The sequence below is a fragment of the Wyeomyia smithii genome, chromosome 2, assembly GCF_029784165.1.
Source record: "Wyeomyia smithii strain HCP4-BCI-WySm-NY-G18 chromosome 2, ASM2978416v1, whole genome shotgun sequence".
Lineage (NCBI taxonomy): Eukaryota > Metazoa > Arthropoda > Insecta > Diptera > Culicidae > Wyeomyia > Wyeomyia smithii.
This window is the reverse complement of record NC_073695.1, coordinates 81330241-81356681: the sequence shown is the minus strand read 5'-3', so window position 1 is coordinate 81356681 and position 26441 is coordinate 81330241. Positions and strand designations below refer to the sequence as shown.

Sequence of the window (26441 nt, the reverse complement as noted above, 5' to 3'; positions counted from 1 at the left end):
AAACGATTACAAGAAAAAAAGTTATTCATCAATTAAAAAACTAGATATCTTAACGAAAAACAAGCGTATTTTGTAATAAAACTAAATAACTCGGTTTTTTGTTGATTTTTCAGTTGCTATAACGGGATTGAAACGATATGGATGCGTTTCATAAAATCTGACCCTTTAATAATTGCATTTGAATCGTCATCACCAGAATAGGTCAAATTTTCAAACTCATTTTTCTCGAAACGTCAATTTTCGAGTAATCTAGTAGTAGCATTAAGGGGACGATATGGATTATCATCCGTTTATGGATTATCATCCGTTTATGGATTATCATCCGTTTATGGTTATTGATTATGCGGGATGTCGACCCATATCGATTTTTAATGGAATCCACGGTATTTTGACGTGTTTTGGCATTTGACGTGTTATAGTATTAATATCTGACCGTAAGAATATTGGTTTTTGTGCTGTGAACTAAAACCAGAAAACAGATATGCAATCAAAGAACTAAAAACGAGACCAAATCTCTTTATTTTAAGTATTGACATCTAGCGGTGAAGAGGACGCATTTCACACTGAAAATTTTATTTCACTTATACCACAGGCTAACAAACGTAACACTGGAACCAAGCTCCATCGCCACAAAAAACGATCATTTCAAATTTTCATTAAAATAACAGTCGTCGCGTGACAACGCCGTCTGAGGCGCTGTCATGCATTCTCATATATTTTTCGTAGTTCCCAATTCGACACATGCACGTACGCTAGCGCTGTTGTCGGAATACAGGACGCAACGCGAACACGGCAGCAGGTGGTGCTAGTGTTGTGTTGCTTGCGTAAACTACTGTTATCATCCGAACGATGGATTGATTGATAATTTGTTCAAAGTGTTATGTCTGTTAGTCTGTGCTTATTCCATTCATACCTGCTCGTGGTGAAGAATTGCCCTCATACAAACCCGAAAAGCAAAAAGACTGTGCGACCTCTCGTCGCTTTTTCCCGAGTGAAATTTTATCGAATCACGGTTAGATTATTTTTCAGATTTCAAGCTGATTTTTCCAGTTTGTGGAGCAGTTGCAGACATTCTTCAAAAACATCTAGCATCTCTGATTTCGGTAATATTACACTACAGACTAACAGACATGACACTTTGAACAAATTATCAATCAATCCATCGTTCGGATGATAACCTAGGTTTACGTAAGTAACACTATCACCGCCTGCTGCCATGAATTAGATTATAAAATAAGTAAAGTTATGTGATGTTTCCAAAAACAAGTAGGTGATTACTTGGTTCAGTGATGTTTTTATTATTTTTTATTATTGATGTTTTTATTATATCCCACAAAATCCGGTTACCGAGTTGGCAGTTTTTTCATCGTTTATCTCTCTCTCTCTCTCTCTCTCTCTCTCTCTCTCTCTCTCTCTCTCTGAGTATGGCCGAGGACATCCTGGCGCGGCTTGCGTTGGGAAGGCGATTCTCCTAACCGTGGGTTAGTGTACAGCCCAGAGTTGCGAAAGTTCACTATCATATAACTGAATATGCGTTACCAGTAACAACATGACATTCAATCGCAGACTAACAGACGTAACACTGGAACCTAGCTCCATCGAATAACAGTCATCGCGCGATAACGCTGTTTGGGGCGCTGCCATGCAATCTCATACATATTTTGTAGTTCGCAATTCGACACATGCACGTACGCTAGCGCTGATGTCGAAATACGAGACGAAGCGCGGACATGGCAGCAGATGGTGCTAGTGTTACTATCGTAAAGTACTGGTATCATCCAAACGATGATTTCATTGAAAATTTGTTCGAAGTGTTATGTTTGTTAGTCTGTGATTCAACCATCAACAAGTTATAGTGCATGGAAAATGAACAGAGTCTTTTTTCTTGATATAGCACAGTAATCAATCTTTCATTTGTTTCTCTTTCATTTTTCTTCGCACTCATTCGTAAAATATTGCACTGAGACTCTGTCACTATCGATATCGAGTTCATTCCTGTGTCTTTACAACATTAAGGAACAAGTTAACAATCAATACGTTTTCAGTCAAGTGATTGTAGTGATTTTTTGGATACTGTGCTAAATGTTAATTTTCAAATTACGTGCTTGATACATGATGGAGAAAGTTTGACTCTTTATGTGTTTCGCGAGAAAAACAATTAATCTGGCAACATTAATGTTGCCAAAACTGCAGAAATCACGAAGCTGACGTAAGCAGAGAGATTACGAACGCGCATTTTAGCACGCTGGCCCGAAAAAAATAACATTAAAAAAACATTTAAAAAACCTTAAAAAATGCTGTAATTGTACATAGCTATACCATAATTTAACTATGTTTTTCATTGTAGATACATCAATTTTACATTAAATATCAATGTCGAGAAAAATAAAAAACATCGTTTTTGCCATTTTTACCATGATACCATGGTAATTTTAGAAGTCACTTTAGAAGTCACTGACAATGTTTTTCATGGTAAAATTATTGTCGTTGGTAGATTCAACAACAAAAAACGTTGTTAAAACATGGTAATGACAACAATCGTTTACAAGCTTACAGTAAAAATACCGTGTTTTTATGGTTACAATAAAAACACGGTATTTTTACTGTAAGATTGTAAACGATTTTATGGGTCAATGTAGCGATTTCGAGCAGTTTTAAATCGTGATTTATAAAGTAATCACGTTTTTCTTGGAGAATGCAGATCTTTCAGATGATATAAAAAACTGATATAGCTAAACTGCCGCTATTCGCATAATAGTCCTATGTGAAAGTTGCCAGTCCTGTGTAAATTCTGCGAAAATGGGTCCATTTTGGCATGTTTTTCAAGAATAGCCATTAAAAAAGTTAGGTTTGATTCCCACAACCTCGATTTTAATGGCTACTCTTGTAGAGCATGACAAAAAGGACCAATATCCGCAAAAAAAAAACAAGAAAAAAATAGGACTTTTACATAGGACTGTTATGCGGCAGTAAACAACCCAATTGTAAGCCGTTGATATGGCCTGCTGGAACAAATCCTCATTTAAATTTATCAATAGGATGTTAACTAAACTGCCCATAATTCAAAAATTGGCTAATATGCCATAGGCATCAAATCGAGAAAAACACATTTGAAGGTTTTTTGTCGGTACAACATATTTTGACTGTTTATGACAACTTCTTTATTGAGTATATCACCTTTCATATATGCTGGAACCTTGCCGTTGAGTTGAAACAGAGAAATCTGTAGAAAAATTCCATCCGCCACGTATTTTTAACACAGTAGCCGTTTTTTCAATTATAGACTAAAGATAAGTTGACAAAACGGTGTGCAATTTGGCTAATATCCATACGATGTGAATTATATCGTACTCGTTGATGATGAAAATGGTTTTAAATTTAATAAAACAACACGAAAGCACAAGTGAGGATGAAAAGGACATCGAGACAATTGTTACGTGCAGCAGTATAACAATATAACATATATCATTTTTTTTAAATGTAAAGATTTATGATAGATGGAAACAGTCACACGTTTTGATCATTGGGTTTCGCAGCACAACAAATAAATTCTTGTAGCATCAAATATTCTTCGTGAAAAAGTCAAATTTGATGCAAGGGCCTTACGATCGCTCACTTGTCGCCAGTAACCACCAAGCTACAACACACTTTCGAAAGTTAGAAGAAACACAGTACAGTAATAATACACTGGTTCGTGAACATGTCACAGGTTCATATTGGATATTAGTCAACTTCTCAATTATTTTGGATATTAGCCAAAATTGTTTCTCGTTTGCTGCCTTCCCAAATGCATTTTTTGACAATCGGCTTTCGTAGGGACCTTGTTCAGGGTGTGTTCCATCACGAGAAACTGTTTTCTGGATATTCACACTTAAAATTTATTGCCGGGTCTCGGTAATATATTGCCGAGAACGGCACCACTGAGTGCTCGGTTGTAAAAAATATGACAGCTGTCACATTTTTTCGTAAATCCTGGTTCACCAAACTGAAATTTCGGCACAAAATTTTCGAAATCCGAGTATTCAGTTAGGTTTAACCGAGATTTACGAAAAAATGTGACAGCTGTCATTTTTTTCTCAACCGAGCACTCAATGGTGCCGTTCTCGGCAATAAATTACCGAGACCCGGCAAAAAAATTGAAGTGTGTTGGTAAAAATGGCATATTAGCCAATTTTTGAATTATGGGCAGTAAAGTGTCCTCTTCGAGGCCAGTTCGATGGTTCGAGAGAACCAAACCAAGCGCACTTAAACCTGTTTTCACGGGCACGTTGGATGGCACAACCATTGCAACTGCGTATACAGTGCAGGCTGGGAGGCTTCCAATCACAACCAGTCCAGTCGCAACCAATGATCCCAAATATTGTAGCTGTGGGTTTGTCTTGGCTCTAAGCATAACGATTGAATCTGTTGCAGGAAATTTGTTTCATCTGCCTTGTGTTCCATGTTAACCGATCCACCATACATGCCAATCAAAATGCGATCAAATTCATCACCGTAGTTTGCCTCCGAAAGTGATTCGTCAAAGATCCGAAGCCAAAATATTTTCTGGACCATAGATTGGAATTGAAGTTTCAATAAAATAAATGTTTCTAGTATCATGTTTTAAACTTACTCTTTATAAACCTTTTGACTAAGAAAAACAATGGAAAAACTTCTATGTTGAAAATGTCACGTCACTGCCAAGAGATATGAATTTTTCAATTTCACTTAGAGTGGCTGTCAAGCGATAATTGAGAATGAACTCAGTAGATCCAGGTGTGTTGACAGTGGTGAAAATGCAAATCAAAACAAAATAGGCAAGACAATGAAATGGTTATCATATATTCATGGATACTTTTGATTACGGGCGGTAGTCAGTGTGTGAAAGAATTATTACACTGACATTACTTAAGGCTCTGATACACTCTTTGACCAAGCGTCAAATATTTGTCACTTTTTGACAGATAAAAATTTGGTCAAAGATAATTGTTTGTCACTCTCCAATTTTTACATGGGGCAAACACGAGCGAACAACAACCATGATGTCAAATAAATTTGACCGTTATGTCAGAAGGTCAAATATTTGACCATTGGACAAAGAGTGTAATACAGGCTTCATCAATCAGTTTCATATGTTTAATTTACGCAGCCCTGGTACAGCCCTAAGTAGAGCTGTACATTAACCCAGGACAAAGCGAATCGCCTTTGCAACGCAAGCCGCGCCAATATGTCCACGGACTATCTCTAGCGGGAAGCGTCTTTCTTCTACCTGGTAGCACTAATGTTCAGATGCCACACATCTTCGCTGCAGCGTCAACTATGTTTCAATTAAACTGATACTAGTGGATTGTGAGTTATATTTTACTCAGTTCCGGGAAAGTTGGAACAGTGTGTGAATGCGCTGACGATGTGTAAAAGTGTCACGTCAGAGGTTCAAGTGATTGTCGTGATTGTAGTCGGAATTGCTGTCAAAAATAATTGAGCAAAGAAAAATATTTTTCGTATTGCGAATAAAATTGATGATATTTAGTGAATGTTTTACGTTTAAATCTACATTTAGTATAGACAAATATATTTGTACTCAAAATCAAGTGCATTTTCGGTTTGATAGTTGGCTCAAACTGGTACAAAGATAACGTTGCCTACGTTCCCAGCGAGTTGTAGAGAGAGAGAATTTAATTATATCGAACCATGGCCGTAGCACCTGTAAAAAATGATATCGATGCCATTTTTAATAGACTTCGCTCAATTCCAACCAATAAAGTAAGTGTTTTTGGGGCCCATGCCATATTACCTTTTTCATGACATTTACATATCCAGACATGCTTCGATTGTGGATCAAAAAATCCCACCTGGTCATCGGTGACGTACGGAGTTTTCATTTGCATTGACTGTTCAGCAGTCCATAGGAGCCTTGGTGTTCATTTAACCTTTGTGAGGTCGACAAATCTGGACACAAACTGGACTTGGTTACAGATTCGCCAAATGCAGTTAGGAGGCAATGCTAAGGCGGTATGTTTGATAGTTAAAATTTATCATCGTTAAAGTTGGTGACGTGGGCTTCTCGTGTAATCGTTTTAGGCTCAGTTCTTCCGTCAGCATAACTGCAACACCACTGATGCACAGCAAAAATACAATTCTCGTGCAGCTCAGCTATATAAGGATAAGCTTGCTAATCTTGCTCAGCAATCGCTGCAGCTCCATGGTACTACGGTAAGTTCACTTTATGTTACTAGTTTGTTGCGCTCTGCCGATTTGTTGATCTGTTAAGTTTGCGAATTTAATTGTTTAGCGTATTTGAAATGAAACTTATATGAATTAGGTATCATTTTTTTCTGAGAGCAAAGAAGTTTTTAACAAACACGCATTACACGTACCTACACATTTTTTTGTGTGCTTATTTTCCCGATTTGCATCAATCAATATAAAATACACAGCAGCTTCACATTGATAACACGCATGATCAGAACGCTGAGAGCAATACAAGCGATGAAATAGATTTCTTCACCGATTGTACCAGCTTTGAAGTTCCTGCTGTGGCCACGGATGGTCACAATAACAACCTGAAACAGGAGGTCCTTCAAACGGATGACGTAAGTACATTTTAATAAAAAGCAATATATTTTACTAAAGCAAAGAAGTCAGCCTATTTGTTACGTTTTGTTTGGTGCAATTGAAAACACATCTCACTTGTCTTAATTTCATTTTGAAATCACATGATTGAACAGTACACAAACGAAACGTGTTCAGAAACGATAAATATAAAAAAAATCGAAATGTTTGTTCCTTGCTAAAAAATGTTAAACGGGTTTTGTGTGCTCAATTTTTATAATTTTTCAGCTTTGAGAAATTTACAATCATTCTCATCCAATCATAATTTCCAGATCCCGAAACTTGCCTCTCTGAGCAATGATGCATCAAAAACTACTGGTGATTTGCAAGGACCTAGTGTCGATTTTTTGAATTCAACCGTCCTGCCAGATCCTCCGAAGTCAACTATTGGAGTACGGAAGATTCAACCGAAGAAAGGTGCTCTTGGCGGTAAGAAAGGTGGACTAGGAGCGACGCGTGTTAAGACCAATTTTGCAGAAATAGAAGAAAAAGCTAATTTGGCTGATAAATTGAAGATGTCTGCAGCAGTTCCAGTCGTAGAAAAACCTGTGAGCGAAGAAGAGCAAGCCCAAGCATTAGCCAGTGTTCGTTTAGCCTATCAGGACCTGTCCATCAAGCAACATAAAGAAGAAGAAAAGCTGAAAGCGATAGATCCGAATAAAGCAAAACAAATGGAACGTCTAGGTATGGGTTTCGGTTCGCGCTCTGGAGTTTCACATTCTGCCATTACTGATATGAAAACTCTAAGCCAAGAGTCAACTTCGAAAAATGGATCGTCTCTGGGAAAAGGTTTCGACACTAATAACGATTTTTTCGATGATTACGCGACTTCAATGTATGGCAGTAGCAGTAGTAACAATGCTGCTTCAAGTAGTAAAACATCTTCGCCGCCAAAAGACTTTGCCACACTTATGGGGTTCGAAACGATCGAGCCTTTTGAAACAAAGCACAACATACAGACCATGTTTTCTCCCACTTCAACTGCAAAGAATACAAGCATCAGTGGTATGAATCGTAACTATAAACCACTCAAATTTTATTTTAATTATGTTTGTTTTTTGTCAGACCAACCCACGTATAGCCGAAACACCACCAGTAAGAAGTCTGGAAACAGCTCCGGTAACGACTACGAGCTTTCCGACACGGCACAGAAAAAGTTTGGGTCAGCCAAGGGAATCTCGTCGGATCAATTCTTCGGAGATGATAGTACTTCTTTCGAGCGATCGACCAACCTAGCTAAATTCCAGGGTTCTAGTAGTATATCTTCGGCGGATTATTTTGGACACGGAAGTGCTACCGGGGGAGCCAGTGTGGGACGAAGTAAGCAATAGCAAAGTACCGCACCCATTGTGGATTGCTTAAACTGGATTTGGTATTGTTTTCAGATCGGGCACCGAATCTACAGTATAACGGTCCAGACCTGGACGATGTTAGGGAGAGTGTTCGGCAAAGCGTTACCAAGGTTGCGGGTCGATTAAGCACGTTGGCTAATGACGTGATGTCTACAATTCAAGATAAATACGGTTATTAGGGGTTTTATTTATACATTTTTAAAGAACTACTTATTTTAAACTATGCATTATTATATTAGAAAAGCTTAGATCTTATCATATGATTGTTAAAAATGGAATCGTATCAGTTCAAATACATGTACAGTAATTGCTTTAGATTCATTTCTTTTAGTGAATTATGATTGAATTCATCATCGCATTGTGCGAATAATTCATAGATGTTTTATGATTTTGATAAAACTAAATCGTGGAGTTGTTAACTATAATTGGCTGATTTTTTACAATTATAATCTGTATCAACGATCGTAAATTCTTGCATGTATTACTACCATAACCAAGCAAGAGAAATATGAGAGAAATCGAATTTCTACCATTATTTCAATTACCGTGGGCACAACAAAATCAAACGAAAAGCGCCTGAGTAAATCGAATTTGCACCGAATTATTTTTTTTTGTGTCGAGCCCTATCTAAGCGAGTTTAATAAAAAATATATGTAAAGTCCAACATTGTACAAAGGACGTATTATATAAAATAGAAATACACCTGTTAAAAACACCTGCGTTGAAAATATAGAGTTCAATACTGGGTCGATACATTCTGTAATCAATATAAGCTAGAATACTGGAACAATTATCCAGTCACTAAATAAAAGCTACTTGTCTATAAATTGTTTTTATCCATCCCAATATGGTGGTTATGGAATTAATGGAAGACTCTTCGTAGCTGCTATTCGCCTTTAACTTGCGGAATACATTATAATATAAAGTTAATGCACAAAAGTTGAAAAAATCTTACACTACATGAATTAGACTACATCAATCCCCAATTATTAAAACTGATATTGTCTTATCCATGGGCGCAACCAAGGAAAATTTCTAGGGGGGGCTAGTTTTCAGGTATGTAATTTTAAAAAACAGAAAAAGGAGTTTTAATATGCTTATTGAATAACGTTTAAAAAATTGTCGCAACAGCAGAAAAAATCACTTCGGGATAGAATCTCCGAAGATGTACTGAATATCTTGTACACAGCGTCAACACCAACCTCTTTCAGCAACACTGATTTGATATTGAGGAGAGCCAGGTTTGGTAAACGGCTGGGCAGTGCTTTTCAACAGCATACCCGTACTAGCTGGAATGAAATAGACCCCAGTGTGGTTGCCCTATTCCTACCACCACGTGTTACCGACTGGGATACGAGCAACCAAGGGAAAACCGGTGAACCGGTGGCAGGCATGGGGAAACCACAGCACTCCAATGCGCATGTGGCCCATCTGCTAATAAACACACCACGCAGGGCATTTCGTATTACCCTTCGTCGCGAGCTCAAGACAAAACACTGGAGAGCCATTCGTAAACACGCCAACCGAGGATTTTTAACTTCGGCACATGAGGCAATCGAGGGCTTGCAGTTTCGGGGAACACACAAGCATTAGTCGCCACGAAGAGATTGACAATGTAACAATAATGGATAGTTGGATGTTAGCCATCGCTTACAACCACCTGTAATATTTTTTTCACATGTACTTTTGAAAAAAAATGAAGCGTTTGAGAAAACACGTGTAGGCATGCGAGCTCTCGAGGGCTCACGAAGTTGAGAACACTCGGGTTTGTGTTTGCCGAATCTTTTGAAGGGCTGTTTTATCTAGAACACTGCGGGTTTTTCGTTTTGTATACGCACTGAAGGGCAATCTGAATACCCTCCGTGGCATCGCTTGAAACACACACGCGGGTGGTGTGGTAGGTTTAGACATGCCTGACCGGTGGGAACTTGGTTGTATGCTGACAGGAAAGGGGTAGTTGTTCTCCTTAGAGAGCAGCTTGTCTGAACCCCACAGGCTAGGGGCGGCTTAAACAGCGACTGATCTGAACCGAACGGCTGAACTATGAAATGGGGTGTCTCGCCAGCTACACTTAAGGCGGCAGCCCCGTCACGAGACTAGGCATCGCAGCCCTAGTAAGGCAGCTAAAATAAACATACTACGAAGAATCAAGAATTCAAAACGAACCGGAACAAAAGGGAATGACCCAACCGACGAAATAAGGACGACGATTAAAAGCTCGGGACATGTAACAGTAGATCGCTCAACGCCCCGGATGTCGACTGGATTCTGCTGGATCAGCTAGAATCCCGCCACTTCGACATCGTTGCGCTCCAGGAGCTTTGCCTGAAAGGAGAGAAGGTACGGTGGATTTGTGACCGCAAGGCACAGTACCACCAAAGCGGTGGCACAAACAATGAGCTTGGTAGCGGTTTTGTAGTGCTGGGCAGGATGCAGAGTCATGTGATGAAGTGGCAGGTTGTGTTTGTTTAGAATAAAAGGTTGGTTCTACAACTACACTATTCTCAGTCTGCACTGTCCTCACGAAGAGAGACCTGATGCAGAGAAAGAAACGTTCTACGCACAGCTGGAGAAACTTTACGATAGCTGCTCGCGTAGAGACATCAAGATCGTCATTGGGGACATGAACGGAAGGAAAGACTTATATAAGCCGGTGATCGGCCCGCACAGCCTGCACACCGTGACGAACAACTACGGCCAGCTATGCACCAACTTCGCAGCTCCCCGCGGGCTGGCAGTCCAAAGTCCCTTCTTTCCTCGACCAACGTACAGCAAAACAATTGACCACGTTCTCATCGACGGCCCGTTCTTCTCAGACATTACATACGTACGCACCAATCACAGTGCTGATCGGACATGACCACTTCGATACAAAAAACTACAAAACCCTGATATAACCGCTAGTCCTCTACAGAAGTCCTCTTGGTGTTTTCGAACGGAAGGTGCTGTGGATCATCTACGATGGAGTACAAACGGACGACGGATAACGACGACAGCGCATGAACCATAAGCTACAAGCGCTGCTTGGAGAGTACCCCATTGCACACCTGGAGAAAGACAATAGGTTGAGGTGGACCGGTCATTTCGTAAGGATGCCGGACGACAACCCTGTGAAATCCCTACCGGCACCAAAAAGTAAGAAGCGCAGCGTGCATGATGACTCGACCAGATCGAAAGAGACTTGCGAGTGATGAGACGTCTGGGGAACTGGTGAAACACAGCCCAAAACCGAGTAAAATGGCGACAACTTCTTGATACAGCACGAGTTACTACAGCTCTTGTCTGACTGGTAAGATGAGTAAGAGAGCTAGGTTTGAGAATCGATCCTGGGTGCAGAACTAGTTCTTAGCCAATGAATGGCGACATCTCAATTTGTGTTGATTTTGATGCTCTGAAAAGTAGTATGGAATGTATTTATATTGAATACAATCATTCTCTGGAAAACTCTAGGGGGGGCTAAACACTTTCTAAGGGGAGCTGAAGCCCCCCTAGCCCCCCCGTAGTTGCGCCCATGGTCTTATCCTAACAGGTATGAGAGATTCGAAAATTTGGCACCCACCGGAGGTTAATTTTGCAACACTAAAAAACAACACTAATAACATCTAACAGAGTCTGCGGTTTGAATTCCCGAAACTTATTAGAACATGGATCCTTTCAACTAAGCCGTCTCTATCTTCGGGAACATAACTAATGGGTTTGCCTAAAATTAGCCAGAACTAGATGCCTCACCGTTTTTCAGCTCTTCAATTATTCTATCAATTCCTTATCTTCGCGTTCACTAGGAAGACTCAGAATTACAATTGGCAATTGTTAGAATCGTGAGAATAAGGTCCGTAGTTTCCTCGGCCAATCGTCAAAGAAGTAACTTTTGGTTCTAAGAACGTTGATGTCACAGCTTTTAGAATGAATCTGAAAACCGACTCCTCAATTTTGATTGCGCTGGGAATCTGTTCAAATGTTCTAATTGTTTCTAGCGACATAACCGAGCCTTGCAGCTCAACATCAAGCAGCTCCGGGACTTCCAGGCTGTGAAGGAATACGCGCAACAGCTTGAAGCGGTACACCTCCGGCGAAGAGCTTGCACATCGCATCTCGAGGACGTCTGACGCAGGATTCGAGCAGCTGTCATGTAGACCGCAACGGTGACACTAGGAGTGGAGGCAGCTATCAGTAGACCCGATTGGTATGAAGGAAAATGCGAGGTAGCGCCGAACCTGGACGATATATCTGGGCTAGTCAAGGAGGAAGAACAAGACCAAGTACAAACGGGCACGGAACGACATAGCCATGATTTTCAGACGAAAGAAGTTCTATGAGAAGATTACCGTGTCTGGCAGAGGTCATGTGTTCACACGGATGCCAGCGAGGTGGTCGGTAGGTGGAAGGAGTATTTCGATGGACTTCTAAATGGCGATACAGCAAGCAGAAGCGGAACAGATGTAGGAGCACCAGCAGCAGATAACCGAGTACCAACCCTCGATGTTCATGAAGTTCGTTGTGAAATCAAGGAGCTGAAGAACAACAAAGCCACTTGGTGAAGACTGCCGTGCGAGCTCCTTGAATTTGATAGTGAGAAGCTTACTGAACTGGGTCATTTTCAGGACTTGGGGGAAAAAGCTGCCAGACGAGAGGATGGAGGAACTTGTCTACAAAAAGAGTCCACAAGCTGGAGTGTCGCAACTACCGCAGTATCTCGCTAATCAATGCCGCCGATAAAATACTCTTGAAGATCTTATTTCGTCGTCTGTGATGTTTAACCAAAAAGTGTGTTGGCCAACATCAAGCGGGCCTTATGGAAGCACATGCTACCACGGACCAGATCATTTCAATTCGCAAGATCTTACAGAAATGTTGCGAATACAATGTCATCAACGACATCTTCATTGGCATCACGCCGGCCAGTGACACAGTCGATCGAGAACAGCTATAGCAGGCCATGAACGACAACCGATGCCCGGATAAGCTGACGCAGTTGATCAAGGCCACCATGACGCATGTTTAAATCGCGCGAGGGTTAAGATAAGGTGATGGACTATCCTGTTTGCTGTTCAAGATCTCTCTTGAGAGCGAGCTTCGACCCGTGGGGCTCGATTTTCACAAGCTCGGTTCAGCTTCTGGGTTTCCCGGATGACTTTGGCATCATAACACGTAAGGCGACACCCATAAATTACGTAACGCAAAAACCTAATTTTTGGACCCTCACCTCCCATATGTAACGCATCGTAACGCCAACACCTACCCCCCTGAAAATTACGTAACGCTGTAGAAGAATTTTCCTTGTAAAAATTCTCGTTTTTGGAGAGTCTCTCCAAAGTTTTTGTGTTACGTAACGCTGATCTTACCTCCCCCCTCCCCTATGTAACAAACGCTCAATGATACTCCCTCTCTCCCCTATGAGCGTTACATAATTTATGGATGCCGCCTAACTTTGCGAAGGCGGAGGAAACCAACGCCTAGTCACCTGCAGTCTCTCGCGGTATGGTCGTCAGAAATACAGTTAGTGATTAATGTAAACAGTTAGTGAAAGAGAAGAATGCAGCATGAGCAAGAATGTAGCAACACAGAATGAAAGCGAATATGGACCGCTATCGACTCGCACGGAACAACAGGCAAAACTCGGTCGTTCGGAAGAAGAAGCGCCAATGGGAAGTTCGAGATTTCGAGGAGATGCAGAAACTATACCGTGCAAATAGCACACGAAAGTTCTACGAAAAGCTGAACAGATGCCTGTAGCGTGTCACAAGCCGACGTGTGTAGGTGCAGGGATCTGGACGGCAACCCTTTCACGAACAAGTGTGAGGTGATTGAAAGGTCGAAGCAGTACTACGACGAGCACCTTAACGGTGATATTGCAAAAGACGAAAGGTGGAAGCAGTACTACGACGAGCACCTTAACGGTGATATTGCAAAAGACGACGTTGAAGTGATGAACCCACTGAGTACTGGCTTTTTGGGATATTGCCATGATTTGGGAGGAGGAGGTAGTGCCGGAGTGGATGGAGGGTACCGTGTGCCCCAAATACAAAAACGATGGCAAGCTGGATTGCTGCAACTAAAGTGTAATCACGCTGCTGAACGCCGCCTACAAGGTACTTGGGAAGCAATATTAGGCGGGATTCCAGTATGCCAACTCCACCGCGAATCAAATGCTCCCGTTACGGTCGGTCCATCAGAAATGCTGTAAATACAACGTGCCCACACCATATTTTCCTCGACTTTAAAGGCAGAGGGGTCATGGCCCCGGTACCCCGCACTTTGAGGGCCCTCACAATAGTTCACTTCCAATGACTAACGATACCAAAAATTTCGTGACACTTTAAAAAAACTTTACAAAATTTACACAAAACAAATACAATCCTTCTATAACCTTTCTTTAACTTAAATATCTGTATGACATGTTCCTTTATTGAAATTATGACAACTGGTTATGATAGATTACTTACTTTACTTTACTTTTAAGGCGACAGACCGATTATCGATCCAGTGCCGAATCCAGAATACATCGCCATTTCCCTCGGTCTTGGGCTGCTATCCTCCAATCGCCCCTAACACCTATTTCGCGTGCATCCTCGTCGACAGCACACATCCAACGAGTGCGGGGTCTACCTCGAAGTCGACGACTTCTATCGGGATTCCTACTAAATATAGCCTTCGCTTGACGCTCATCCGGCATTCTCGCTACATGCCCAGCCCACTGAAGCCTGCCGTGTTTTATCCGCTTGACTATATCCGCCGATTTGTATGCCTGGTACACTTCATGGTTCATGTGTCTGCGTCAAACACCATTTTCTAGTTTGCCGCCAAGGATTGAACGCAAAATCCTAAGCTCAAAAACACCAAGAGCTCGCCGATCAGGCTCTTTCAGCGTCCATGATTCATGGCTGTAGAGAGCCACCGGAAGAATCAGTGTTTTATAGAGTGCAAGTTTAGTACGGATTTGCAGACTGCGGGACCTTAGCTGGTTACGTAGTCCGTAAAAGGCCCTGTTTGCGGCTGCTATCCGCCTCTTTATCTCACGGCTAACCTCGTTGTCACATGTCACTAATGTTCCCAGGTAAATAAATTCGTCGACTACTTCAAATGTTTCCCCATCTAGCACCACCGCAGCACCAACCTCCGACGGACTACCACGCACTCTGCCAGCCACCATGTATTTCGTTTTGGCAGAGTTTATGACAAGCCCTAATCTCGCAGCTTCCCTCCTGAGAGGTCCGAAGGCCTCTTTCACAGCTCTACGGTTGATACCAATGATGTCGATATCGTCCGCAAAACCGAGAAGCATGTGCGACTTCGTAATGATGGTGCCGCTTCTCTGCACACCAGCCCTCCGTATAGCACCTTCCAATGCGATGTTGAACAATAAGTGCGACAGCCCGTCACCCTGCTTCAAACCATCTAACGTCACGAACGAGTCCGATATCTCATCGGCAATCCTGACGCTTGATGTAGAACCTTCAAGGGTGGCACGTATCACCCTAATCAGCTTTGTTGGGAAGCCATGTTCAATCATAATCTGCCATAACACATTTCTCTTGACTGAATCGTACGCTGCCCTGAAGTCTATGAACAGATGGTGCGTCTGCAAGTTGTATTCTCGAAATTTATCGAGGATTTGTCGCAAGGTAAACATTTGGTCCGTCGTGGAGCGTCCCCCTCGAAAACCGCATTGGTACTCGCCAACAAAGGTCTCCTGCAACGGCCTCAGTCTGTGGAACAGGATGCGGGAGAGAATTTTGTACACGGTATTGAGAAGAGTCATGCCCCGATAATTGCTACAGTCCAGGCGATGGCCTTTTTTTGTAGATCGGGCATATGAGACCCTCCAACCAGTCCGAGGGCAATTTTTCATCAGACCACACTCTCAGCATGATCCGATGGATGGCACGATACAGCTGTTCGCTCCCGACTTTGAAGAGTTCGGCGGGAATGCCGTCCTTTCCGGCTGCCTTGCAGTTTCTCAGCTCTTTCACTGCTTTCTTCACCTCGTCCATGGATGGTGGATCCACAGCTTGACCATCATTCTCAATAGTTATCCTGCTCCTTTCGACTCCACTGTTTCCCTCACCGTTCAACAGCACACTGAAGTGTTCTTTCCAACGCCTGGCCACCTCTGTTTTATCGGTTATCAGGTTCCCCTCCCTATCGTTGCACACGACAGGGGCTGACACGTTTCGATATTCCTGATCCCGTTGACCTTCTTGTAGAAGCTCCTCGCATCGTGCCTGGAGAAGCAACCTTTCGCCTCCGCAAGAACACGCTCCCAATGCTGTCGTTTCTTCCGGCGATGGAGTCTCTTTGATAGATAGATGATAGATTACACTGGTCGACAAAACCCAAAAAAAACTGTCCTAAAGCTCGAAATAGCTTCCTTAGAGAGATTAAGACTTTCAAAACCATTCCTGTGAATTTTGGTGCCCTTTGCGATTACCAAAACTCGTCAACTTACGTGATACTTCCCATAGTAATTCCGGACTACTTCGTGATAAGGGCGAATCGTTGCCTTGTTTTCTTATCTAGTTTCGCCCTAATCACGAAGTAGTCCGGAATTGTTCCCACCACGAATTCAGATTAGTGGTGATGAAATCGAGATGGTAAACGTTCCTGGTCCCACTGGAGGCTGCTGACAACGACACCAGCAGAGAAATTTGTCGACGTCCTTCGGCCACGAAACATGGACCAACGCGCCTTTAAGGTCTTCGACCGAAAGTTACTGTGTACCGTCTCAAACCACGATTTGCATCAGCTGAAAATGGTTCTTGATAAGTGATAATGGGGCGACAAGACGCGCAGCGAGCAAAGTGAATCGATAAAGCGGAAGACGACCAGCGTGGCCTCCGCAGACGACATGGACCGAACAGCAAGGGACACTTTGGCCTGGAGCAAACTATAACAACACTGGATGAACGTTTATTAAACAAAATATGTTTCTCGTGAAGCATATAGGTGCTGATATTTTTGTTTGATCACTTAATGTCAAAAAAAATATTTATCTATTGATGCAGTCAGGTTGGTGGTCTAATCAGAATATACCCATTGAATATTCTTAATTTTATATTGATGCGTTTTATACACTAGCGTTGGTAGAATATCAAAAATAGCCATCATGCTGCGTACAACAGTAGGAAACTTCGAAACTCAACGCAAATCAAAGTGCCATCACGACGTCGTAAAACCATCGAAACAAAAGATCATTACTTATAAATAATTTGATATCCGGATCGATTCGATTGCAACACCAAGGCTGCCGGGAGAATGAATCATTCGTGGAAGTGTCTATTTTGGTTGTTAACTCGGGCATTCAGATGGAATAATAATTTGTCCCCTATATTTGGCAGTCGAGTGTTGCTCGACAACCTAATATTCCCGTTAACACGTTTATAAACTATAAAGTTGATTTTTATTCTATTTACGTTGGTTATAAATAAAATCTAAACTATCACTCAGTACGTTTTAATTTAGAATAGCTTCATACTACATTCCGATTCGGAGCTTGACATTCTGTGTTTCATACACAGACTTCGCAACCAACTGTCCGTGTTTTATTTCCCTTGTCCGCTTTTAAGTAGAAGACAGGTTTATTATGTAATTCTTTGATTGTCTGTAAGTCTGTGCTATTGGAAGATTGGCTTCTCTCCCAACAATGTGACAACCCTTGGAAAACTAAAGTACGCAGTTACTTGAAGTTAACTCGACTTTGCATGGAAGACAATTATTTTTCATTTCGTGGGAAATTTTACAAACAAACAAAAGGAGCACCAATGAGGAATCCCCTTTCACCTTTCTTATGTGAGCTTTTTATGGCACATTTGGAAAATAAACTTAATGAAAAAGACTGCTTACCAGATCGTTGGTGGAGGTATGTTGATGATATTTTTTGTATTTTACAACAGGGGGACTTGGAAAGTTTTTTTGGGAATTTTGAATGGTCTTCATAAAAATATCCAGTTCACTTTGGAAATTGAACAAAACAACAGGCTTCCATTTTTAGATGTAGTCGTTGTTAAAAACTCCAACCACTTTGAATTCGAAATCTCTAGGAAACCCACACATACTAAGCGGGTAATACCTAACACTTCTAACCATTCCTCCCAGCATAAAATGGCTTCTTTCTACCATATGATCCACCGTATGGAATCTTTGCCTTTCAGTAATGATGGTAAGAAAAACGAAATGGAATATATTTTTGATATTGGTGAGCAAAATGGATATAATAGAAGAACCATACAAGCCATTTATGATAAAAAGAAACGAATCCAACATAGGAAATCTCACACAACACTCACTCCGCTAACAGAAGATCGGAAAAGAATAGTGGTTGAATATGACGTCAGTTTTACTCGTCAACTTCGTAGAAAATTTAGAAAATTTGGTATCGATATTATCTACAGTAGTAGAAATAATCAAATTAAAACAAAGTTGGGGTCTACTAAGACACTATTGACAAATTACATAGGGCGGGTGTTTATAAAGTTGCATGACCACATTGTGATAAAGTTTACATTGGCCAAACAAAAAGAAATTTAGACATCCGGTTTAAGGAACATACTTCAGAACTTGTAAAGGCTAAGAAAGACTCAGAAAAAGGAATAACTCACCATTTCAGATCCAAAATAGCCGAACATATATTTCATGAAGATCACGCTATTACTACCGACAACATTAGTCTAGTTCGATCAGTAACATCCCCTTGGAAATTAGATGTCGCAGAAAGTTTAGAAATTTTCAAACAAAACCCAGCTACCCTCCTTAACAGAGATCAGGGTAATCATTTCTCTTGGCTCTTTAAATTTCTACCGAAAACTCCCCGACAAGGCATAGATCACCAGGCCGCACAGTTCTCTACCTAACTCAAGTTGTTCACGTTCTCTGAGTTAAAATTTGTCCCATTCGTTTACCTAATTAGGTATAAAATTCTTGGGGTTTCGCTATTTTCTCCACAGTCCAAATAAGCACTGACGAAGGCACTATGTCAGTGCCGAAATACGTATTTGCAAGTGAAAAGTGAAAAATAAAAAGTGATAGAAATAAATAGTGAAAGTGAATAAAAAGTGAAAAAGTGTTGTGAAGCCATTCAAGATAATCTTTGTTCTAAGTTTGAGTCTCTTTTATTTATTACGATTACGTTGCTTTGATGACCTAAGAAATATTTCAATTCAAAGTTTGCTGTAATTTGATTATAACTTTCCTAGAATCAACAATAAAGTATAACACTGACGTGGCAGTAAACTTTCGGAAATTCCCAGCGATTGAAACTTAATTTGCATTGAGTCGATAGATAGAATATGACTATCAACATCGTACAAATCAGTGCAGGGGTAGACATTAAGTACCGCTTGCCATCGGTTAAGGACACCGTGTATCGTAATGGGATACAGCGGACGGACACTGAAGTCCGCGTTGATGTTTTAATTAATTGATCAATTGTCACGCGTGCACGATTACGGACTTCCACACTAGTGGAGACTGAACAGAATATTAACGGCATTCTACGCGTACGCCAATTGTTTCAGCAGTTATTGTTTATCCGTTGATGTGAGCAGAACCAGGGAAAAAAAATCATATCGACACTTAAACACGACACGGGCTTAAAAAAGTTTTTGAGGTGGTGAAAGGAGTTTTACTCGATAATTGATCGAATACTTTGTCAAAATGGTGGAAAGATCTGTGCTAACGTATGTGTTAGTTTTTAATATGCTACTACAAGTTTATGTGCAAGGTGCAAGAGTATCATTCACCAGGGATGATGTTGAAAGTGACGACACTGATTTAGCGATTATTAAAGGTGCTGTTAATCTAGGACGCGACATAACAGGTTTCTTGTTTGGGTTTGTAGTGTTATATCATTGTTATGCAACTGACAATAGTGAAATCTGAATGTTTTTTAGAGGAAGATCATCGAGGAGAAGGACAACGGTCAAACCTAACACAACACTGCATCCGGAGAATCCGCATTTAATTGGTAACAGCGGAGTAAATGGGTAATGTAAAAATTCACACATACCTTTAAGAAAGAAACAGGCAAAAAGTAACTTGGTAGCACAAAGCCAGAACCAAAATTTTTTGTTCTATTTGGGGCTCCAAACAATCCTCAATTTATCGGAAGTCGATTGATTTTGTCACAGGACACAGTTGAATTTGATGGAAATCCTACTGAAACCGGTACTCAGGTAGTGTTAGTAGAAAAAAATATTTTCTGCATTTAGTTCGACGTACTCATTTTTGAACAGCTATAACTTTTTTGGGACATCCTAGCTCTTTCGCGAATTTGTTCAGCGTCTAAAATACTTTACTATGACGTAATGTAATGCATTGATAAAACACTGCAGAGCTCTCTTGCAAGGGCCATGAAAAAAGTAGGGTTTTCCATACAAATTTGAAATGCATTGGGACAAGCGGAGACAAAACTAGGTAAATTTAGAATTGTTTGGGGTCCCGAATGGAACCAAAGTCGATCACTTTGCCCTACTCTACTGCATATATGTTATTGATCCAATCGCAATCGGTGATGGTCGGTTACAAACTGTTTCCGGAACATCTTAGGAAAATCTTTTTTATTGAAAAACAACATAAATATTGTTTCTCCCGATTCAACTTACAGACTGTCAGCCACATCTACCGGAGCCGGTACGCAAACCTTGAATCAACATGGTCTATCTGCGTCTGCGGCCAATGCTCAATCTGCAAGCGTGAATGGTGGTCATAATGGGTAAGCTTTTGGTACAAAGCAGTTGTAGATTCATTCAAAAGCCGCTCTTGCACATCATCACAGGTTCGGAAGTTCTGCCGCTAGTGCTGGGGCAAACTCGATAACTACATCAGGAGGACAAAATGGATTTACGGGTAGCGCATCCGGAGCGGCAGCTAACACGCAAAGTTTCACCGGAGGATATGGAGGGTAATTATAATATAATAATAAGCTGTTTATTGCTCAAGACATTCTTAGTTACAATTTATAAACAAATTCATGACTTCGTATATTCTGAGTGTTTTTTTAGTTCTGACCGTCGCACATTGTTTTCAGCTGCAAAAACGTGAACGTAATTACAGTGACTGCGGGTAATTCCACGCAGCACATTTTTCCGCGCACTCATCTTAAAAAAACCGTTTTCCGACAGTAAATTTTACTTAAACGTAGCTAATTTCTGTACTATCATAGCAGGCTATGCTATGCACATGGTAAAGCTCACAAATTAGTATTTTGCCCCCAAAAAATAATTTTGGAGCCGTAGTGCCTTCAGCAAAAAAGCACAGCATTGGTGCTACATTCCAATTCGAAACTTGACCTTCTGTTTATTTATGCACAGACTTCGCAGCCGACTGTTAAGTGTACAGGACAATTGCGGGGCTAGCGCTACGATTCTACTGACACTAACAGTTTCTCCCGAGCCGAGACTCGAACCTACGACTATTGGCTTGTTAGGCCAGCATCTTACCTCGAGACTATCTGGGAGTGCCTTCAGCAAAGTAAATGCATTAATCATTCCCATTTTATAGAAGTTGCAATTTTGCTAATCACCCACCTAATTTAGAAGAGCGAATTTCGCTTTTTCATTTTTTGTATAGAAACAACTTTGTCGAAGAAACCATACTTCTATGCGCCTATTTAAACGGACTTTTGTGGAGTTTTCTATACATTGCCACTAAAAATCAATTTTTCCAATATGACATTTACTAGTGATTTTCTACAAATTTTCAATGTCCAATAAAGTTGTTTGCCATAACGAAACAAACAAACACATCAAATAAAGTTTATTTTTATCTCTCATATTTCTTTGGTTATTGACGATTTTCACTTAAATGCACTGTAAAGTGAATTAATCACGAAGTTGAAACTTCTATAACATGGAAAATAATCAATAGACTTTTTGAAGGCACTACGGTAGCGGTTCTCAACCTTTCTTTTTCCGCGTACCCCTTGGCGATATTTTGCATATCGATTGTACCCCCTGGCTTGGAATTTTCTCGCAGAGTGAGAGAGAGATAGTGGTAGATCATGTTGTGGTAATCTAGCTCAGGTTTCAAAATTAACTATGGTTTGTTTAATTGCTACAGTCATGTTTTAGGAACAAGATTGAACAGAAAATAAAGTATTATAAAGAAAAATTACTTTGTCCGCCATTACTGATTTTTCTTTCGCGTACCCCATGGAGGCTTTCGAGTACCCCCAGGGGTACGCGTAACCCAGGTTGAGAACCGCTGCACTACGGCATTAAAACTCCCAGCTCCCAGACGCTCCCAGCTGGTCTCGAGGTACGATGCTGGCCTAACAAGCCAGTCGTCGTAGGTTTGAGTCTCGGCTCGGGAGTGACTGTTAGTGTCAGTAGGATCGTAGCGCATTGTCCTGTACACTTAACAGTTGGCTGCGAAGTCTGTGTATAATAAACAAAAGGTCGAGTTCCGACACGGAATGTAGCACCAAGGCTTTGCTTTTTTCACGGCATTCAAATATTTTTTTTACGTCAAAATAATTTCAATCACGTTTCTGCAGGTTTGGAAACAGTGTGCGTCGTTCTTGACAAGAAACGCCTGATCGATGGTATAAAGGCTCAAACACATTGGATACGTTAGCGTTGCGTTGACGTTAATTTGACAGAAAATGTATGGGCTAGCTGTCAAATTGCCGCAAACGCAACCGCAACGTATGCATTGTGTTTAGGCCTTAACTCATTCGTACAACAAACGATGTTATCTTCTAGTTCCTAAAAAAATCCAATGTATTGTTTGAAAGCGGTGTTTGTTCTGGTGTTTACTGTCGGAAACTATGAGTGAAATGTTAGTACCCATTTGGCAGATACTACAATGTATTCTTATTTAAGGGGTTATATACCTTTTTAGTTTTCAAAAAACCGAAAAAAATTTTATTGCATTATCTTCAAATACAACATCTTTTGAACATTTTCACAAATTTTCATAAAGATCTGAGCAATGGGGAGAAAGTTAGAGCGATTTGCAGCGCGCCTCGCCACGGCCGCATAAGCTAAACTTGAAACTTTACACGCGATTATCTCGGAATAGTGTTTTTCGAAAAATGACTTTGCCGTGATCCTGATTGCGGGAAAACTACTGAACCGATTTCCTTCATCTTTTTTTTTAAATTTTCGTTATTAAATTCGCCGGTCCTTGAACGATCGCTTTTTGAAACATACAGTTACATTTTACCGCAAAAAAATGTCATGCAATTTTTAGCGCTCAAAACGTGCATTTTTTGGGAAAAACGTTCCCGTTTGCACTGAAAACAAAATACTCATAACAGCGATCGTTCAAGGATATGGCACATTTCTAAACTAATGAAATAATGTGAGTTTTTTTATTTAAGTTGATCCGCTGAGTCTCTATCAGGATCACCGCAAGCCTTTGCGAAAAAAAGCGGTTCGGGGAAACGTCCATTACTCCAGTAATAATTGGCATATCTCAAAATCAAACGTATTTTGTTGTTGTTGATAAACTGTACTTTTAGAAAAATACCACTTCGATGCAATAAAAATGGTGCTATGCACTTAAAAAAGATTTCAAACTTCCCTCATTTTTTTCGACCAAAAAGGTATATAACTTCTTAACAGTATCGCTTGAAGCTAGAGTATCATTGTGACTGAACATTTTTTTTAAAAAGTCATGCTGAGGCATATTAATTGATCCCAAGGCAACTTTGTTTATTTTTTGTTTTTGCACAAAATTTCGACCCAACACCTAGTAACATGTAAGAGGATATTATTACTGGGGAACATTTTATTGTGATGCTTTTAATAATGAAAAACTAGCTGGTGCTTGTTCTCTGCAGTTTTATAACTGTGTAATAGGGTAACCGCAAAAATGGTCATGTCGTATTTCAAAAACCTATCATGTACGTTTTGTTTGTTTGCCCAAATAAAGACCTTTACAAAAATTCAGCTCTGTCGGACGAGATTTAGTGGTGTCTTATATCGCTCCAAGTATTTATGTTTAGGCTTTTCAAAATGAATCACCCAAATAAACATTAAAATTATTCACCAAACCACATGAAAATTATTTTAAACTCGCTTTTTGATTAGAAATGTCAATTTTCAAGGGTCAAAACATAAAAATTTTGAAGCCTTAAATCATGTGTGATTGAGCTGAAATTTTACATAGGTCACCCGACTGTATAGTAATTCTGACAGACGTTGGAGTAATTTTTCATTCAGGCTTCACTTGATATGCTTACATTCAGGATTCTGCTCAATATGTGAGAAGAGCAGAGTATATATTCACCGTTTTCTTCTTGTCCTGCATGAGCACTGCGTGTAGCAATTTTTTGCACTATCTTTTTTATCTGTTTTGTGCTGTGCTTCTGTCGCTCGCAGAAAATCTAACACATTTGCTACATACAGCACAGCTGAGCGAAACAAGAGTAGTGAATGACTCTAGTGTAAAAACGCGGGATTTTTTCACTTGCTCCTCAGATACACAAGATTCGCTCCTCTCTTCAAGCAAGTGCGTCGTCAGTGGTGGGCACCACTAACTGAAAATTTATCAGCCGCTAACTGTAAAATTTAGCTCGATAATAGCTAAACCCACATTAACGGAACTTTCCCTAATCGCTAATCGCTAACTTATTAGAATGTAGGTTGTCATATGGCTATATTTATTGCTCATAAAAACAAACGAAAATAATTTTTTTTGAGAGCTATTTACAATTAAAAGCTTAAACTTCTCAAAATGGCGTTCATGCTTGATTTTGAAAAAACAAGAAGTAACAAAGGTGATTCTAATTGTATTTGAAATGAGTACTTTTAAAAATGTTTTTATTAAAACTTAATTATTATCTGAATCGAAAAAGTGCCAAAAATAATTCTGGATTACCTGGAGCTTGTTGTTGTGGTTAATGTCCACGGTCCATACAATTTTTTTAGAATTTATATGGGCAGTTGTCCACGGAGGCGGAAGGGGGGGGGGGGGGGGCTCAAAATCGTTAAAAATCTGTCCACGTGGTATGTGGATGGCCCCAATGGTATATGGTAGTTCTATGTTAACCTTGTGGTCGTGGCTTCGCACACAGCCCTTCTAATTTTTTACGCAGATTACAGAATATGTGCGTTTTTGGTTGCAGATTTGCCAGTAAACTCGGTTTTCACGCGATATTTTTTGTGCATTTTCTATTCCAAATCAAATTTTTGTTCGGCATGTTGAGTAAACTCTCAAAATCAAATTCTCGAATATTCACTGATTCGATTCCCTGAACTTTCATTATTTCCTTCTGATTTTTATCTCAATTCGCATTCAGATTTGTGGCTTTTTCTACGGTTTTCATCAGTTCGGTTATGGTAATGACTGGCGCGTCCACTTTTACTCCAACAGCTGCTTTTCAGATGCTCTTGAATGTTAATCTTCCTAATGTTTTTTTTCTGAACCAAAACACGTTATAGCGTGTAGGGCGATTACAGAAATTTGGATCAGTAATTCTGTATGTCGTTCTACCAGTTACCCTAGATTCGGGTCGAACTGCATTGCTGGCAGAGCACTAGTACAGAGTACGTTTACTACATATCATTTTCATAACGAGCATTTCGAGTTATAAGAGAAATATTCTACCACAGCTTCTCTACTAATAAGATTCAAAACCGGCTCGGTCTAACAATAAATTGTTTTACAGGTCTAGTATCTCCGCGTCAGGAGCAAGCGCCAATTCAGTGAACTCAGCTGGTGACCAAACCGGTCAAACGGCCTCGGCAGCTAATGCTCAGTCAACTAATATCAACTCCGGATATCCTGGGTAGAAACTATATGTAGGCTGTATGAAAGTAATTTATCCATGTTTTTTTGGTAGATTCGGACTCTCGGTTTCGAACGCGGGTGCCAACTCTGTCAATCACGGCTTCGGGTCGGGTCTCGGAACTGCGGGAATCAGCTCTTCAGCGGCGAACGCACAAACAACAAGTATAAACTCAGACGGGTTTGGAGCTTCCGCTGCCAATGCAAATGCTAACAGTATCAATCAGCAAATAGGGTATAAACTTCTCAAGTCACATTATGAAAATAATCAACTAGAGTACCGTTTAATTACAGAGGATTCGGTGCATCCAGTTCCAACGCGAATGCTAATAGTTTTACGCACGGATTCAACTCAAACGGTTTTGGGAGTAGCGCAGCCAATGCGCAATCAAATTCCTTCCAGAGCACGAGTCCACTCGGTTCATTTGGTGCGTCCAATTCTGCGTCGCATTCGCAAACGCTCTCCGTCGGTGCGGGTGGTATCTCCGGATCCACGGCCATCTCGGGTAGTCAGACTTATCGTGTGCCCTACTACAAGGATATTACGTTATCCTACTCTAGTGGGTATTCGACCTCGGGTGCTGGTCGAAACCCGTCGTTCGCAAATGGTAGTACATTTACGTTCAGTTAATTTGTGTATGAGTGCCCTAACAGATTAGGTATTTATTCGTAATTAATTTTATAGTCAGCTGATGAAGGAAATAATAAATCATTTTATTATCAAATGTATCGATTGGAATCGGAAAAGATTTTTCTGGTTTATCAAATTCC

At 40.6% G+C, this 26441-nt stretch overlaps 2 protein-coding genes across 3 annotated transcripts; both read left to right on the top strand.

The window, feature by feature from the left end:
• Positions 1 to 5396: 5396 nt before the first annotated feature.
• Positions 5397 to 8770, top strand: LOC129724270 (ADP-ribosylation factor GTPase-activating protein 2). Of its 2 annotated transcripts, none has more exons than XM_055679003.1 (7): positions 5397 to 5742; positions 5800 to 5991; positions 6061 to 6192; positions 6420 to 6572; positions 6864 to 7596; positions 7657 to 7911; positions 7977 to 8770. In XM_055679003.1, the coding sequence occupies exons 1-7, from the start codon at positions 5671 to 5673 to the stop codon at positions 8120 to 8122; spliced, it is 1683 nt and encodes a 560-aa protein (XP_055534978.1). In that variant the 5' UTR covers positions 5397 to 5670; the 3' UTR covers positions 8123 to 8770. The 2 variants fall into 2 exon arrangements, with proteins under 2 accessions (XP_055534978.1, XP_055534977.1); XM_055679002.1 differs by having other exon boundaries at positions 6417 to 6572.
• Positions 8771 to 18927: 10157 nt separating this feature from the next.
• On the top strand, positions 18928 to 26437 carry LOC129724087 (autotransporter adhesin BpaC-like). Its single transcript, XM_055678707.1, has 7 exons — positions 18928 to 19768; positions 19829 to 19921; positions 20542 to 20649; positions 20713 to 20838; positions 25552 to 25671; positions 25726 to 25905; positions 25965 to 26437. The coding sequence occupies exons 1-7, from the start codon at positions 19593 to 19595 to the stop codon at positions 26299 to 26301; spliced, it is 1140 nt and encodes a 379-aa protein (XP_055534682.1). The 5' UTR covers positions 18928 to 19592; the 3' UTR covers positions 26302 to 26437.
• The last annotated feature ends 4 nt before the right edge of the window (positions 26438 to 26441 follow it).